This window comes from Mycteria americana, chromosome 3, assembly GCF_035582795.1.
Source record: "Mycteria americana isolate JAX WOST 10 ecotype Jacksonville Zoo and Gardens chromosome 3, USCA_MyAme_1.0, whole genome shotgun sequence".
Lineage (NCBI taxonomy): Eukaryota > Metazoa > Chordata > Aves > Ciconiiformes > Ciconiidae > Mycteria > Mycteria americana.
Genome location: NC_134367.1, coordinates 10,508,107 through 10,527,107, shown reverse-complemented (window position 1 = coordinate 10,527,107; position 19,001 = coordinate 10,508,107). Strand labels below are relative to the sequence as shown.

The 19,001-nt window shown below is 36.4% G+C and overlaps 1 protein-coding gene across 1 annotated transcript in view; it reads right to left on the bottom strand.

Annotated features, from left to right (window-relative positions):
* Positions 1-19,001, bottom strand: part of APOB (apolipoprotein B) — a 36,995-nt gene that overhangs the window by 4,286 nt on the left and 13,708 nt on the right. Inside the window, exons 15-26 of the mRNA XM_075497254.1 lie at positions 18,773-18,949; positions 18,285-18,476; positions 17,348-17,515; positions 15,952-16,163; positions 15,216-15,398; positions 14,871-14,992; positions 14,016-14,226; positions 12,566-12,741; positions 12,244-12,431; positions 11,833-11,978; positions 9,098-9,474; positions 563-8,143 (exon numbers count right to left, since the gene is read on the bottom strand). Coding sequence (XP_075353369.1) covers positions 563-8,143; positions 9,098-9,474; positions 11,833-11,978; positions 12,244-12,431; positions 12,566-12,741; positions 14,016-14,226; positions 14,871-14,992; positions 15,216-15,398; positions 15,952-16,163; positions 17,348-17,515; positions 18,285-18,476; positions 18,773-18,949 — 9,733 coding nt within the window. The remainder of the gene's footprint in view (positions 1-562; positions 8,144-9,097; positions 9,475-11,832; positions 11,979-12,243; positions 12,432-12,565; positions 12,742-14,015; positions 14,227-14,870; positions 14,993-15,215; positions 15,399-15,951; positions 16,164-17,347; positions 17,516-18,284; positions 18,477-18,772; positions 18,950-19,001) is intronic.

Here is a 19,001-nt window from a genome sequence, read left to right as displayed (position 1 = left end):
TTTGCATTCAGGCAGATCATAAATGGGGATTCTAATTTCTTGACAGTAGAATTTTATTCTGATGTATATTTTTAGTATTATTATAAAGAAACTCAATGCTATATGGGACACCAGAGTTTTCCGAGTTGAAATAATTTCTGAAATCAAATATGCTTAGTTCCTAAGGAAAAAGATAGGTATTTCTTTTATCTGAACTGAATCAGATAAAAAGTCAGCCTGCGTTCTCTCCTTTACATGTATTACTGTAAGTAGTGGGGGAATGTTACGTTGTTCACAATTTAAAGTAAGAAACTGCTACACAGAAAAGAGATCTTTTCCATTTTTTTCACAGTATACCATTAGTTATTCATATATCTAGTCATTAGCCTTCAGGGTGACTGACTGAGACTCTGATAATAATTTATGAAAAAATGCTGCTGATGATAAAAGAAGTATAATTTAATGTCAATGCTAAATAGACAGCAACACCTTCATATGCAAAGTCCTGGAAAAAAAAATCTGAAAAAACCCGGTATACAGTATTTCCCCCAAAATTGTGGCATATGGAATTTTAATGTCTTACCATTCAAGTCATATTCCAGGAACTGCAATGTTGAGCTGCAGGTAGAGTCAATGGACTGTTCAAAAGAGTCCTTTTTGTTTGTTAAGTCTGTTCTCCAGGTGACATTGTACAAAGGGGAAGCAACTTTGAAAGATCCAGTCAAGGCACCAAATGATGGGATGTAAATTCCAGCAGGCAAGGATATTTTGAGAGGGGGGATCTCAATTTTCTGTTCAGGAATTGTAATTGTAGGCAGATCAAAATCTGCAATCTTATTAGCTACTTCATCCAGATCTACATGGAAACTGCCAAGAGAAATACTCTTTGGAAGAGTGAATTGAGACACAGTTATTTGGTATTCAGGTATTGTCACCTCAAAATATGGTATTTTATATTCTTCTAATGTAATATAATTGGCTCCTACATCCACTTTGGGGAATCTTAGTTTTGGCAGTGTGGGAAAACTGACATCAAATGGCATTGTGTTTAATGTCTCTGGAATTTTTATGTTGCGCAAGTCAATGGTATATGCTGGGACCTGGAGAGTGGTGAAAGGAACTCTGAACTCTGGAGTGCTGAGAACAGGGCTTGGAGCCTTTAGGTGTAACTCAGGAATACTGAAAGTGAAGCCATCGGTCAGCTTATTCACAGGAATGGGGAAAAAGTAACCATCATCACTCTTTATGTACACAAGGGATGCTGAACCATTTAAGTACTGTTTTCTGTCAGCACTGGTAGTGACATCCAACTTCAAGATATCCCATAAGCTTTTCTCAGCAATGGGACACTTTATGTTTTTGAGGAAGTCCACATATCCTTCCAAAGATCCAGAAATATCAAACTTTGCCTTTGATTTTTCATTTGATAACTGCATATCATGACTGAGAGATAATGACTGAATTTGGCCTTCACCCTTCCAGCCAACTTTCTGGTTTGCAGTACTGATTTTCACTACAACAACTTGGTTAACTGAGGCTGTGTCCAGGAAGGAATTTGGCTGAGTGGCTTGAATCTGAAGATCTGCTGATACACCCCAAGGAGCCAGCTCTAAAGTTGATTTGCATCTTTGAGTCCCTGTTGTTGTGAAAAGAGGTGTATATCGTGCATAGTTCTTCCCATTGTGCTCCCAGACTGCATAAACACGACGGGTAGATGCTTCAACTGCAAGTATTTCTTTCATTTCACTGTTCCAGAGTCCATCTACTTTGGAGTGGGCCTCAAGCTTGAGAGATGACCGAGCTCCATTAGCATTCAGATAGGTGTTTGCCTCATGGTCTAGACTTCCAGAAAATGCATTTCCAGTGTAAAATACTCCATCAATATTCCCATTTGTAGAAGTTTCTACTGATATATAAGATGTAAGGCTCTCTAAAGCGAGTTTGTGAGCAATTCCCCCCTTAGCACTGGTGCCATATTGAGGAGTATTAAAATCATACGTTAATTTTAGCCCTGAGGAAAGAGTGGGTTTAGACTTAGTATTTCCAGAAAGCTCTTGGCTGAAATTAATTTTCAAATCTGGTGTGTTGATTTCTGCACTTGTTGCCACTGAAGCTTCCAGGTTCCTCTTTGTAAGACTAATAGTGCTGTCATGATTTCCTCCTAGATATTTGTTATTACTCAGGGACAATGCTGTGGCCAGCTTCAACCCCCTTTTTCTTGTCAAACTTGTTGAACCATCCACCCTAAATTGCAGTGCATCAATGACAGAAGAGGATGAGACACTGAGTTGCCCAGCAATATCTGACTGATTGAACAGCCCGGCATTTGCAGTTAAAGTGATCACACTGGATTTAAATGAGAAGTCGTAAGTAATGTTTCCCATGGCAGGAATTAAGATGTGGTTTGATGGGCTGTTGATTCTGAATCTAGGAAGCTTTAGAGTGCGTAGATCCTGTGGGACATGAAGGACTGGAAGCTCCAGAGAAGGTAAGACTAGTGTGTAAGATGGTACTGAAAAGCCAATAAATGGGACTGTGAATCCTGTTGTGCTTATTTCTTTTGGGAGCATGTAACCAAAGGCTGGCATCTCAGCAGTAAAAGGAGAAACCTCAATATTCACAATCGGAATGGTGTACCCTGGAATCCTGAAGGTCCGGGGTAGTTTGTTCAGTGATGTCTGTATTCTGTACTTGTCAAATTTTGTTTTGGCTTCATTATATGACTTTGTGAGAAAATCTAAAGCGGTGTTTCTTCCTCTCTCAAAATACTTGTTGAAGACAATGATGTATTTATTAAGTGCTTCATGCACTGCTGCTAAAGGAAGTGGGATTACATGCATGTCTTTGTTTTTCTCATACCGAGCATTCAAATTTAAATCAAAGGATTGTCTTGTTGTCTTCAATAAATCCTTCAGGCCAACCTGTTCCCACAGTGAATAATCTTTTAGCTGAGGAGTTCTGATTCCAGTGTAGGGAACTTGAAGCTGAGGAATGGTTAGAGGAATATTTAGGAAGTCCAGGTTGGCATCTCCATTCATTTCAACATGAGCTTCAATTCTGTCATCGTTGTTGCCAGCAGACATATTATGGGAATATCTGTACTGATTGAACCTGCCAGTAGCTTGCCAGCTGACCTGCTGAACAGAGGAACTGAGTGCAAAACCATAGTTATTCAGGAAGTCAATTTTGCCAGTCAGTTTCATTGGGAAGCTGATTTTCACATTTCCATCATTGTTTGTTAATAGACGAATTTCAAAAGGCTGTGCCGAGAAGGAAACCTCATTATTTACAGTTCCAGTAATTCGTCCATTGAGCCGCGCATTGTGAGAACCTGTTAATTCTACTTTCATTCCTCCAAGCTGTCCTGTGCCTTTTACATTCAGAACGCTACGTCCCACACGCTGTGACTCAATTTCAGACTGAATCTGAAGTGTTGCATAATTTAGGAAACCACATTCATATCTCATAGCTTGATTGACTTTCAGGTATTTATCATTTATTCTGTTGTTGGCTGAAAATGTAATAATGGGGCCCTCAACCCTGAAAGTGGCATGTGAATCATGAGTGCCTTCATCGGAGAAATTAGGAGAAGCCCATTTCCAGTTTCCTTTACCAGTGGAGGTAAATAATATGTGTCCTGCTTCTACCTCTGTTGTCATATTATTGACCAGATCAGCCTGGCTGGAGAAATCAGCTTGTGGAATATTCAGTCTGTGGGAATATGCCGTTCCACTCTGCATCCAAATTTTTCGTTGCAGCTTGACCATTAAATTATTCTTTAGTTCTATTGAATTTTTCGTTGTATATAAGTTTGCTCTAGTTTCAGCTTCACCTTCTACTGAAGTCCCTAGAAATACTACTTCATTGGTGTGATCAACTTTAAGGAACCTGTGGTTGACCTTCATGGAATTTTTAAGGTTCAACTGCTTCATCTCAGGGGCCAAGAGACGTGAATCTGCAATAACACTAAAAACTAGGAAATCTAATTTGGATGTTGTTTGAGCTGAAAGGGAGGTCACAAATTCTGGACTGTTTGCAGATGTTGTAGTATTATGAACCTCAGCTTGTGTAGACAATGTAAAGAATGGAGAGGTGACTCTGAAAGCACCAGACAATTTGCCAAATGTAGGGACAGTCACAGTATGTGGGATACGTGGAAGCTGGAACTCTGGTATCTTCATGTTAGGAATCTGGAGCTCGTTTAGATTTAGCTTTGGAACCAATAATTCTGGTATTTGAAACTGAGGCATTTGTATTTCTGGGAAAGAAATGTCGGAAAAAGGCATATCTCTCATCTTCAGATCTTTAAAATACAAATCAATTGCTGGCAACTGAAATTCACCAGACATGAGTTTGTCTATTGTTCTCACAATCTGAAGTTTAATCTCATTCAAGTCAATTGTATAGGAAGGAACTTTAAAGGTATTTAGAACTGTAAATTCTGGGGTAGTAAATTTCATTGGGATTTTCATGCCCTTTAGTCTCTTAATATTTATCTCATAGGAAGGGATATGCAGATCAGTCAGTGGAACAATGAAGTCTGGTGTTCGAAATGTTGCTTCCCGAAGACTTCGGAGACTAACCTCAAAGGCAGGTATAGTGACTATAACAGTTCTGATCTCAGGGACTTTAAATCCGGTTTCAACAAACTGGTTTAAATTTTCAGCCCAATTTTTTAGATCATACTCTTCAGCCAAAGCAACAATTTTCTTAAAAGCTATGTTCCACTGGTCAGAAATGTATGTGACAACAGAACTGTAGAATTGGCTTATCTTCTGAAGATACCACTGGAATTCCTGGGAAATATCCATTTCAGAAATCCTCTCTCGCAGGTCTTCCAGATGTTCATTTACCTTGGCTTTCAGATTAGCAAATGTTGTTGAGTTTATGAGCTCCTTGAACCAGTTAATTATTGCAGCAAGCTTGGTGTCCCTTAGTTGTTCCATGTATTTTGAAATCACAGCTCTAAAATCTCTCATATACTGTTTCAGTGCTTCTGCTTTCTGTGGAAGTTCTAGATTTCTGAGTTCCTCATTTATTTTCTGGGTCAATTCTCGGATTTTGTTATTTGTGTCATCAACAAACTGGTTATAGTCAAAAGACTTGAGCTTTTTAATAACCATGTCAAGGAACTTGTTGACTTCCTTTATCATCATTTCATAATCAAAGGTTTGCACATTCTTGACAGCATCATCAATAAAAGCAATAACTTTATCAAACCATGACTTCACATCAATATTTTTCAGGTAGATGGTCAGTTTCTGGACAGTTTCTTTTATTCTGTACTGGTTAAGCAGTTCTATCATTCTGTCCATTAAAAAATATACCTGCTTATCAATTTCATATTTTACAATCAGTTTGTGCATATGACCCCGGAAAGCGCTGATCTTCTCAGACACTTCATACTCCTCCATCCAATTTAGAATAAAGTATTTGATTTGTTCAAGAACTTCATTAATTTTTTCAATTGGTAATGAATGCTTCAATTTTTCTAAAACTTCTTTAGCATCAAACATTTTAATCTGCTGTTTCAAATTTTCTGCAATGCGTCTGACATCAATATTCTGAATTTGAATCTTGAGTTGTTCTAGGTTTTCCTGTATCCTAGCTGTAATCCAGTATTCATCATCTACATTTTTAATCCAAGCCAAAGTGCTGCTTCCAATTTTGCTGGGATAATACTGGCGAAAAAAAAATTGCAATTTTTGAATAGTGTCAATCACAGTCATTCGTATCTTATATTTGTTATCTAGAGCTGTCATTGTTTCAACTATTTGGTCAAGAAGCTGTGCAATAAGTGCTTTAATGTCATACTGCTCATAATGATCTTTGATGTATTGCTCAATTTGTATCAGACAGACCTGCAGCTGAGACATTATTTCTTGAAGATGGTCCATGGCTTTTTCCAGCATAATTTGGAGATCATCAGAAGTTATTCTGTAGTCCTTTGTGAAAGCAACCAAATTATTTTTCATGCTGCTAACTCTGCCTTTCATATCTAATTTGTCCATGTAATCATTAATGTGCTGTGGGAGTTTATCCAAAGTTGCCTTGTATTTTCTCATATGTTGTTCTATGTTAATGTTCTTCAGGTAACTTTGTATGGCCTGCAGTGTGGATAGAATGGTGCCTCTGATTTGTTCAAAGTAAACTGGCAAATGTTCCAAGAATGGTAGGTTAATAACATGCATATCTTTATTTTTGTCATACTTCACAAAGCCAGTGATGCTGAATTCTTGAGGCGCTGACACACTGCCCCTGAGGCCCAATACATCAATTAAATTAACTTCTTCAGATGTGAATGGTAGTATGACTGATGTATCCATTACAGAGAGATCTGCTAAAGCTCTTCCACTAAGTTCCACACCAGTCTTTTCTGCATCATTGTAAGCACTGAGATCTTGTGAATATACATTATTGTTTAGCTGACTTTTCAATTTCCAAGCACTTGACTGCTCTGATGGAGTAAAAAGCATATGAACTTTGTTATCAAGCAGGGTAGTGTATCTTCCTCTAGACTTCAAGCTATGACTGGTAGATCCTCTGTAATCATGGGAGAAAGTGAAAGCAAGAGGCTCTGCTTTAAACAGGAATTTGCTGTAAAGGTCTCCTGTGTGTTCACCCATAGCAATCAGCTTTCCATTACCATTGGTATGTATGTCAGCAGTGATAGCAAATGGGGCCATAGTGGAACGCACCGCATTGCTGAAACGGAGAGATTTGGAATCACAGTTTGTGTTCATAGTAACTGAGGAAGCAAGTCCTGCCACATTCAGATTAACTCTGTGACTCACTGCTGTGCCTTGAACATTTGCAACTGTATCTGTTTTAAAGTTTGCAGCTAGATCAGCATATGTAATGGTGTAGGTATGCCTTATTTCATCTGCCCCATAGGCTCCTCTGACATTGCCACCCAAGTTCAGCTTCAGAGGCTCGAGAAGCAGTTCTGCCTTGTTGGAAACTTCTGTTTTAGTGTATTTAATATTATTGCTCAGTTTAGCTGTAAGTGAGCTAGGCTGCAGTTGTAGGTCAAAAACATGCTTGTGGAACTTGTCAAAGCTGAAGCTGTTGTCTAACTTCGAAGCAAATGTTAATGATAAACCAGGAATATTCAAGTCATTTGTGTACTCCAACTTAATCTCTTTGAATGATCCTTGCAAATTATTTGAAAACTTGAGTCCTTCTCCATTAACTCTGAAGTTTAAAACATGTTTGTTGTCCATACCCAGAACTGTACTCTGATATTCACTTCCCAGCGTTATTTCTGCTAGGCTCACTCTTCCACCTAGATTGAATTTTGCATTGTTTTTACCATAGCGCCCAGAAGAGGATAGTGACATGGAGCCTCCAGCAGTATCAAGTTTGGCATTCATTTCACTCTGCATTGTCAATGGACTAAACTGCACGTTTGTGGTTGCGCTGCTGGCTAGACCGTACTGATTTATATTGAGTGATGACTTATGTGCAGCTCGATTCCTTTGATCAGTCATAGAGATATCAGTGTTGAAAACAAGATCCTGGGAATTGAGAGAACCTGCAAACAAGGCATAATACTGGGTTTGCTTGTAAGTGGCTTGGTACTCAGACCGAAGTGCTGCCATCTTCTTTGACAAAATTAATTCAAGCTTATTGACACCTGCAATATGTCGATATCTCCCATTTGTTTCAGATGTCATTTTCAGCTGGCTGTTTTCATACTTCAGTGAAGCTGTGTTCTTTAGTAGTCCACTTTGTACATCAGAAACTGAAGTAATGGAAAATAAATCATCACTGTATCTGCCAGATATCTGATTGGTAGCCTGAAGGTAAGAAGAATCCAACTTCAGATTTGATTTTCCTTCTAAAACGCGTCTCTTTTCATTGTATGAGCTCGACAGAGTGTAAATGCTTCTTGCAAAGACAGAAGCCACTTCCAGCTGCCCTTCCATCTTGACGTTATTGATATTCACATTATTTGTCTTTTCAGAGACAATATCACCGGAAAATGAAAGGTGAGGACCCAGAGTACTGGATGCCATAAGTGATACGGTGCAGTTTGAAACTGGACTAGGTTCATAACTCTTTGTCCTGGCCAACTTAAAAACTGATGTTAAGAGTCTGTGCTTCAGGTGATTTTCATATGCACAGGTGAATCCATTTCTATTATATGATGCTTCTCCAGAACCTGAAATAGGAAAAAGGAGACAAAAGATAATGGTGTAATTTATGCCTTTTTGTCTTTAAGACTTTGTCTGATGCCACTAAGCTTTTATGTTACTGCTTGAATTGAAATCACTGTTATTATACCATTTTTCTTTAAAGGCCAAAATGTTTTGGTAAATCCTGAATATTTCTGTAAAAATTCTTATTATTTTGATATTTGGTGCTAAAGTTTTGAACTATGAATAAATTAAATCTCTACACTACTCTACTAAATAGAATTATGTGAAACTATAACTACATGAAGTTATGTCATTATTTAAACTTCAATTAAGAAGATGGACTCTCAAGAATAACCCATATCTAACATTCCTGGTTTTTAATGTTTTCTTTATCATGCTTCATTTATGGTGGGGAGTTTAGAAAAGACTGAAGTCAGCTTGTCCTTTTGCAATTTGAGAACTCAAACTGCAATTTTAGAGGAACTGACTTAAAAATACCAGTCTTAAGACCTATCCAGTCTGAGTCTGGGATAACTGCTATGTATTTATGGCAGTATATGGGCATATATAAATGATAACAAAATTATATATCTCTATATATATTAAAATAGAGCGAGAAATAAACTGTGGGCATACCTACACATGCACCTGCACACCTGATTTTGAAAACACTTGACTTGTCAGATACACAAGTGTTTGTAGAATCATGCCTTCATTTTTGAATGACATTTTCTTCAGTAGGGAATATCTAGGAAAATATGGACCTTGAAAGTCTTTATTGAATTAAACTGACTTCACCGTTAGTGCCTGAATAAACAGACTCACATAATATCTTTAAAAAGAAAAAGTGATTTGAGATTATACAACACCTTTCTTTAAATAAGCAACAGGAAAATGAATGTGCTGCACCTGATACATGGAAAATAAAGTCATTAAAATAGTTTTGCCAACATTGCAGTATTAGCACACATTCTTACCTTTCACACTGTAGGAAAGTAGCTCAAAAACTGAATCAGTGTTCATGGCATAAGTAGTTCTCATGCTGGATGCTTTCTCTGTGGTGCTATTAGCCAAAGTGTACGCTGCTGTCCAGTTATAATAGTTGCTGTACACACTAGCAGAGATGTCTAAAGTGCCAAGTAAAGGCACACGAAGAGGATAGGATTCTGGAACAGTAAATGTTGGGATTCTGTATTCCTGAGACGGCACACTTATTCCCATTGACTCCATTACCAGAGGAGGTGTTTTAACAGTCTGTGGCACCCTTATGTCATGGGATGATCTTCCACCAAATGGCAACGGGATATTAATTAGAAAACTGTTTTTATTTAAGCTGTATCTGATCCGTCCTTCACTAGAAAATAAAAGTGACTCTGTTAGAAACTGTAAGTCCATGAAGCATATACAGAAATTTCCATGATTCCTACTATTCCCGTGATTCTGAGCTTACTTACATGCTTATATCAATGTCCTGACTTTAGGTTTAGAGAGAAATGTAATGATCATCTATTATTATCAGCATTTTTTAAGCACTCATCTGTCAGAATTTACTGAAACCACTTTCGATATCAGTGAATTCTGTCAATGTTTTTTCCCCTTATTTCATAATCAGGGACACTCATAGGTCAAGTAGTCCAGAAACACATTCCTTCTGTAAGACCTTGCATTAGAATTCACAGGTTCCTGATTCTTTGTTCAGAGCTTAACTAACTTTAGCTTATAGGTGGAGAGTGTCATTCAAGGGGCTCAATACACAACTGTTACAAATCTTGCATTTGATTTTCTACTCTGAGAATCCAAATCTGCTTTATGAACATTAGTGAAAAGATGTATTGGCATGAAAATGATCCCAAAATGAAGGAATTGGAATGAAAATAGCTGACATATAGGAAAAAAAATCCTCCAGAAACACTGCTGCACTTGTTGAATGTGGCATGCTGAGTACCAGAAAAAGGCGATTATATTAGTCTTAAAAAAAGTGATGTATTCTTATAGAAATGCATGAAAAGTCTTATTAGCATTAGAAGTTGTAAAAACCTAAATTATAAAGAATGTATCTTTCTGATGATAAGCATTTCAAAAGTCTCATCCAAATATTCAGCATTTATTTTATTCTGAATAAAAATAAATAAAAACCTAACCATTTGACCAGGAGCTAGGACTGGAAAAAATGGATCGTCAGCTGAAAAGCTTGTGGGGAAAAAGTGTCTTTATGAAAAGGGAAAACAGGAGGAAACTTGGCCTTAATTTGTGCATGAACAATAAGCTGGCAAAGAGGCTTTTCTTGTTTTCCCTAACTGGTCTTTTATATTACAAAATCGTCTTTTTTTAAACCTAAAGTTACATCCTAAGATGAAAATTAAGGAAACATTTTTGAAATTTGTTCCTTTACATCAAATGGTTAAAAAAGCAACATCACAGAGCAGTAGAAATTCCTATTATTATTATTATTATGTGCACTGCTGATAAGAACATAGGAGAAAAACCAGTTTTTTCCTTGCTTATACTTAGCTTCGGAACACAATGAAAGCAACAGAGATGTGTGTCATTAACACACAGTTTCATATTACCACAGTGAAAGATAGTACATGGAAAAATAGCGCTAAGAGAGATAAAATGCAAGACTGTTCTCCGTCTGGTTTTGTCATCCAATCTTACACTAGCTTCTGTTGTCCTTTACATTCATTTCAGCCATCAGTATTTCCCTAGCTCATGGGGAAAATATACAGACATGTTTCTATTTATCACAGCGGTAGCTGTGGGTGTATTCTGAAGGTATTACCAATCAACACTGTTCCTTGAATTCTTATGCACAGGCAGAGCAGCAATGTGATATGAACACTAAATGGCAAGAACAATATGTGCTAGGAACTGTAATAAGAGCAAATTCTGGCAGGTGCATGAGCATTTTAAAGTCTAGTCCACTCTGGCTACAGTCTAATTTCCTAGAAACAGAAGAAATATAGTATTTATCTGCCTTCCAGTCTTTCTTTTTGTTTGTCAAACCCTACTTTTTAGAAATTTTTAACATATCGGATGATTTCTATCAAATTTGACAGAAGGATAAAAGCCTCAAGGGTAATTACATTCATGCAAGTTCTGTGAAACTCTCTATTAGGCGGAGGAGATGGGCCCAAACCAGTTCAAGCATCCAGTCCATATGTGTACAACCATGGCATGTATTGCCTCTGAGCAAGTGACAGATGGAGTCAGACATGGGAAGAGGTCAGGGTACTATACTGGTGGAGGTCAATCGGTATGTGTAGGGGAATGGGAAGAACTGTCCAATAGGACTGCACAGGAAAAAGTAGAGATATTACAGTTATGGCCAAAGACAAAGGGTCTGTAGGGATGCAGGACACAAATCTCTGGTAAACCTGGCTTCATTAATTCTGTGGCTTAGAGTAAAGATTGTTGAATGTTGTATTTTTGTTCAGTTTTCATTACTATATAACACAATACTTCAGGATATATTAATATACTGCAGGAGTGATTGCTGTAAAGTCAAATCTGTATTAAAGACATGCATCATTTCCTCCATATAATTTCATCTCTTTTGTCTTAAAATTCTTTGTTATGATTCCAATTTTATGCTAATGTTTACAGCAATTCCATGCTGTTTTATAAAACAAAGTAAAATAATATAACACATAAATATGAACAAATACCTATTTTCAGTTTCCTGTGTGAGTATCCTAATTTCTCTCCCTACCTTTTCAGGAAAAGTTCTTCAGGAATGGTGATAACAGGCAGGCTAATTTTCTGAATGTTCAGTTCCTGCAGCCCACTTAGTTTGTCTTGCAGAGTCTGGGCATAGGGGACATCTTTTGATGCCTTCTGCAGCCAGGTGTTGGTTGCCTGCAATGAGGAGACAAGCTTTTCAAAGTAAATAACAAGTTTTAGGACTTCCCAATAAGTTATCTGAAAGCCATTGTAACTATCCACATACTGAGCCCTAGGCATCTGATAAAGTGATTGGTTCGATCAAAGTTGGAAATACACATCTCATTCAATCTGATGAGTGCTTTTACAAGTAGTTCCCATTTTGGCTTCCATGGGGGAGGCAAGAATTCACCAGGGCTATGTGGTCAAGCTGTAATATCTACTGCAGGTTGAAACATACCACGATAAATTGTGACACAATATGTCGCAGTGTCATATCTGTATGAGCCACTTTCCGATCCAGCAGTTCATTGGCATGCTTCTCTAAAGTTTTTGGGTAGTCTGAGAAGTCAACTGGGAAGCCAGAAGACATTTTTTTCACAGCAGCACTGGCACCTGAATTCCACTCTAGCTCAACTTTCTCAGAATCTGAAAACCATTAATTTAAAAGAAAAGGGTAAAATTAGTAATATTCTTATTCTCTTTAGGGATATACTATAAACTAATGTAGCAATATGTTTAAATATATAGGTTGTACACATGGATCATGGTTTTGCCCCTACCATATCTGAGAAGAACTCTTTCTGAAATTGAGTTTCCATGAGTTGTTGCAGCTGAGCTTATCTGAAGATATCCTTTGGTTGGTGAATAATTAACCAATGCTTCAGTTCTAAGTTCAGTTTGCAGGCGAGGAATAGAAATGATGCCTCTTAACATTGCCTCTTCCATTCCAGCATATCTGTGAAAGCAAAAAGTAAATGTGAATATAAAACATTTCACTCTACTTTTTCACTTATGTTTCAGGAGCAATTTCAGCATTTAAATCTACAGTAAAGGCATAATAGGTGTTATAAAAAATAGATTGAATCAAACTTGTAAACTCTGTTCCAATTCAATGAATGTTTTCAGCTTCTGCTAGTTACTTTGGGAAATCTATGGTAAATTATTATTGCTACTGTGCAGATACACACAATAATAATTCCATATTAATTTCATAATACTGAAATGGATGGAAAAATGTACCTGTCTTGGTAAAGTTGTACCTGAACCAAATTCTGAACTCCTTACTCAAGCTGAATGTTCTACTAAGGATACAGACTGTGGCCATGAATCACATAGAAACAAAACACTTGACAAAATATATTATGCCACTGGGCTTCATTTTCCTTTTTTCACATTTATTTTATATCTCTGTAACTTTGTTGACTTGAGCAAACTTCTAATATTATGTTAGTGCAAATGAAAGGGAATTGAGGTCCCTGACATCTATCCAAAGCTCCCACTGATATCAGAGGCAATTCTGCATGAACAGCAAAGACAAAGACTCCCCGGGGCACCATCAAGATCACAGAATTCCATGGAAGATTGAGGTTTATTAAAGAATGTGATCAGCTCATTTCACTATGGGCTTGTGAGGCAGACAATTTTAGAAACCCTGGCAGGCTGAACATTTTTGTTAGCTCCCCTGTAGATGTTCCCGGAAATATTCTCATCGTGAAGCGTGGGAATTTTTACAGGAAGCTCTCAGTTATTTTTGGTTTGTTGGTTATTGAGTACCATTAGATTTCTTCATGGGGAGATGTAATAACTTTTTTTAAAGCCGAACATATCCAGTAAAAGATAATACCTCTCTGAACAAACCTTGCCTTGTTTATATCCTTCGATTATCACACCTGCAATAACACTAGTACAATGTCATTCTTGCAGTCATGTGTGTGCAAACATGGAAGAACTAGCTCAAGGAACTTGTAATACAAATTATATATATATACATATAGTAGGAAAGATCAGTTGGTGTATTAGATGTATTTATTTGATGTATACATTATGGATTACAAATAAAATACTTCAAGGGCTGTTAAAGAGGGTTTGAATGACAAGTTTATATGTCACTATATATAAGCAATTTCTCCAAAATGGGATAAAATTTCCCAAAATTTTCTACCTTCAATAAAACCTTCAGCTATCTTATTCAAAGGTATCTGTAAAAGTCTAAGTGGTTTTCTGAGTTACCTTATCTGGCCAGTAAGAGTAACTTCAGAAATCTTCTTGTTGTTAAAGTCTAAGACAAAGGTATACACTTTCTTCCCAGGAATGGATTCATCAGTAATTCTGAAGTTTGTACCAAAGTCAACATCAACATCTGGAATGTGGACATCACTGGTCAAAATCTTTCTGTCTCTGTTGTACCTGAAGGTCAGTGTGGCCTCATGCTGCTTTACACCTGGAAAATACAATGTACTTTGGTTATTTGCAGCTATGGAATCTCTTTGGACTTTTCTTAAAAGGAGAATAAAAACGGATCAACTGGAAATTATATCACCCTGAAGATCTAATGCAACCTTTGACGAGTCTGAATCAGAAACTGGGTCATCTTTTTTCTCCTCATTTTCTAAACCCACCAAGGGCTGATCCACTAATCCTGTCAGTACTTTTGTTACGTAAACTTGCCATCCTACAGATTGTCCCTTTGAAAAATGTGCTGTTTATGCAGTTCTTCTCAACTGGTATGCTTTACTTCCATATTTCATCAGAAATGGTATTTTTCTCTTGCATATATAGAACCCATTAACTTCTCCTCTTCCTTGCTTCCATTCACCAACATCATACTTTTATTTAATCATGGGCTTTGTATCCAACAAAGCATTTTTTGGATACAAAATCAGCCTCTGATCATGAAAATCTTGCATTGGGATTGCATACATAAAATGAAATGCGAGTTGAAGTGTTGGCCTGTTTGGGTGTAGAAATGGTATTCTGTTTCATACTGTAAAGAATTCTATTATGATTTATTCATGCAAATCTTTTTCCCATTAAATGACACAGTTCAAAACTGAGCTAAACCATAATGGTTTTTCAGACTCTTACCTTCTGCCTGGACAGCAAACTTTAAGGTGTCTATCAGGTCATTTCCCTCTCTCTGCAGGTCATAGTTTGCACTTGCAGAGTATTGCTTCACTTCACCTGTGGACACTATTTCAACTTCAAATCTAAAGAAGGAGTAAACAAATGCGTTGTAAATAACTATTTTGTCCATGACCACAGAGGAAATCATACAGTTCTCAATAGCTCTCTTTCTGTGCTGCTCCTACTAGTTTGTTTTTAAAGATTTCTAAAGGTAAGCTTTATGTGAGAGGGTGCTGTAGATACTAAGCCCTAAGAGGGAAGGTTAGTTAACACAAAATAATCATAGTTAAAGCTGATATGACTTACCTGGATTCTCCAGTCAAGGGATAATATGGAGCTGCCTCTGTGGCACTGGCATTAGAGTACAATAATTTGGTGCAGAAATTTAGACCAGCAATGAAAGGCTTGCAAGAAGTCCAGGTTTCTCGGTTCTCGATCAGAGGTGGAATCTCTTCAGTTTTGGCTGGAGACACCAAATGCAGTGTATTGCTGGAACAGAAAAGTGAGCCATTTATTCCCAGGACAGATGTTCAGACAGTGTCCTATTAACAAGGTTATCTTCTGAATAAAAATCACTTATTAAGGTAGGGGCTTAATGAAGTAACATTTAGTGGTTAAATGATCAAGTGCTTTATCATTATAAGTATTATTATTGATAATTATAATTCTATGTATTGAGCCATTTACTCTCTCTAAAATTAATGTAAGTAGTTCATTTAAATTAAATCTAAAAATAGGCATTGCTATTATAATATTTTTATGTGAAAGAAAACAAAATAATAGAAATGGTAAGAGTCCTCTTGAAAAGTTCAGAAAATAGTGACAAATTAAAGAATCTGTAAGCCATGACTCCTAGTCGCCACTTATCTGGGCTATTTGCTTACCTTACAAAAAAAGTTATCCTGGTTTTACAATGTCTGGGAATTTTCTGAACTGAAAATTTCTCCATGCCTGCCCTAGCGTCCCAATTCCATCACAATAAAAACCAAGAAGAGAAGGGAAGAGAGCATAGCCTTGAAAGTTCTCATTCAGTTATCATTACCTGATACTGAGGAGCTTTGTTGGAGTCTTCGGAGCAGGAATGCTGAATTTCAGCTGTCCAGCTTTCATACTAACATGTGCTTCAATTCCAGACTCATGGAATATATTAGAATTCATCTCAATGCCACTTCTAGCAAATTCAGGCATGTTTATTCCAAGGTGTGTTACAAACTCAATTGCTACTGAAGGTTTAGCAATGAGTTCTGCTTGCATCTATTTGATAAAAACAAAATGGTGTATTTATTTGCCCAATACACTTCTTACTGGTTTTATAAAAAAAAATCATATTCTTGATAATCTAGAGGTAAGTTTTATATAATTGATTTTTCTATTCCAAAAATTTGATTCCCAAGTCACATAAGCAGAGGGACCACATAAGTGGTAACTGCAACGTAACAAATACAGAGGATAACACCAAGGAACCTTACCTACTTTAATGTAAAAATACTCATGCTTCAGATTTTGTACATGGAACTACTTGCATGTACTTTTAAATCTGAAGACAAGAGCCAGTTTTCCATTGTAAAAAAAAAAAAAAAAAGGGGCAATTTAAAAAAAAAATGAGCAACCTATTTGACAAAAAAAGAAATGGATCCAAGATTTGAATTTCTTTCAACAGAAAACAGCTTATTTTCAAGCTTTTGGTTTGGCCATTACAGAAAGAAGAGACAGAATACAAAATTCTGGAAAAGATTCCAAAGGTAACTAGAAGGCAACCAGTACTAAATTTGAGGACTTATTTTTTTATTTTTACTTAAATCGTGTATATGGTGGAAAATTAAAAGTTTAGATGAACTGAAACTATTGAGAAATTTATATAAAATATTTACTAAATTACAGCAAAATAGCTATTAAAACTGTAAAAAAAGAGGAAATATTTAATTGATTTTTTTAACCAGATAATTAATTTTGTGTCACATGCTCTTTAATTGTTATGATTTTAAAATGTTTCCTTTCAGATCAAAAAATGTTTCATTTAACTTAATTTTAAATATTTGTTTTAACTGAAAATCAAAATTTTCACTTTGAATTGGCCACATCAGAATTTTTTATTAACTGTTTGGTTTGAACAGCAAATTCACATGCTGTAGCTTTTGTACGAGCAGGGAGAGAGAAATAAACAGAGTTTAAAAGGATTATTTTTGAAAGGGTGATTAAAATACTTGAAATTCATAAATTTTATTAGGTCTCATACTTAATTTATTATATGTATTACTTCTTACTTTAATGTAAATGTCATCCACAAATTAACTGGAGACCTCTAATAAGTAAGTTGTTTTTTTCATTTCAAGAGTATTTTGTAGTCTTTAACATTCTTCTGGTGTTACAGTTTTATCCCTAAATGAGACTGTAGATTATTAGGAGGAGACAAAATATAGACAGCTGTTGAGACTTACGCTTTTTTGGTGAAGCTTCACAGCTACTTTGGCCCCAGGTGTTGCTATTCCAGACAAGGCAAACTTCAGTTGCAAACCTGCTCCAGTTGGGAGCTCAAACTCATTGTCCATGAACATGTAGTGGACAAATAAATCCCTGTCAACACCTTTTGAGATGGCTTGTGCAATCTGTGAATCAAACAAGGAAATGAACACTAACAAATCTACACTTTGGAATACGAACACTTTGTACTTTAAAAATTTATCATGGAATGATTGTAACTGTATAATCCAAAAATTAATTTCATATAGAGTACAGAATCTAATTTCTGCAGATTCCTTGCTTCAATAAATGTACTAAAGACTGTTTATCAAAATCTCAGCTTTAAACAAATACTAGATTTTATCACCTGCCTTGATACACACAGATCATCTACCTTGACATAGATGTACCAATGTGAACTGGTTTAGTTAACATTTAACATTCTGACTTCCCCAAAGTCAATGGCAAAGCTTTCTTTTACTTCAATGAAAGAAGGGTTTTGCCAAATATTCCTAAACTGTACTACATCTTCTTTTCTTTTTAACATGATGAATTATTGCTTAATATTAATATACATTTTTATAATCAGAAATTTAGTAATATAACATAATGGCCAACACTAAGATTTTGGGCATTGTTCCAGTAGATATCTCAATCATACAATAAGATCTGAACCTTTCCTTTTTCCTTCCTCTCACCCATCTTCCAGGAGGACTCCACTTGGTTATTGAGGAGTCTTCATGGATTTCTCAGAGTCCTTCAGACTAAACGTGGATATTTTATTTTAAATAATTTTACTTTCATGCTGGTATCAAATGCCCATTCTTTACATAACAGATAAACACAACCTCAATCTTAAAAAAATCTTGTAGAAAAAAAAAATTAATAATACACATTGGTGCATCAGAAACATACCATTTCGGGAATAGTCTGAAGAGTTTTAACACTCTTTAAAATCATGTTTCCCAGCAATTTGAAATCATTGAGTTTCATGTACCCAAGTTCTTCTCCCAGGATTCTCAGATATGCTCTTCCTTCAGGAGCTTCCTTGTTGCTCAATTCTTTTATCAGTTTTTCAAGGTTAAGTATTATTCCTTTCATGACATCCTGAAAATTCAGTCAGAAAGTAGTAGAACAGATTTATGAGAAATCTGTAAGATAATATATCTAGAACAGTTACTTAGTGAATGTCAGCTAATCTGCATGTACACTTCTTAGAGATTTGTCTCCAAAGGCCCCTCCCACATACAATTAAGAAAAAAAGACTGTTAAATAGCATTAAGGATTTCTATTTTAGCTTACCAGAAGAGGAGAAGGCTCATATACAATAAAGAGGGAAGTGCTGTAATTATTGTGTAAAGATAGGAATGCCGTGCTGCGCAGAGAATGTTTTCAAGCAGTACCTGATCCTGCTTGCCATCCTGGGAGTAACCAAAATAGTCAAAAAGCGCCTTGGAAACCTGCTCTGGCACTCTGCCATCAACCCAGTACAAGGCCTTGCTTGCAGTGTCTGGGAAAAATCCCTTCTCTCCAAACAAAGCTTCCAGTGTTGGTTCAAACCCCTTTCCATCCAAGCCAAGCTGAAATGAACAGGACAATGCAATAATTGAGCCAGTTTCTCCACTTCTTGGG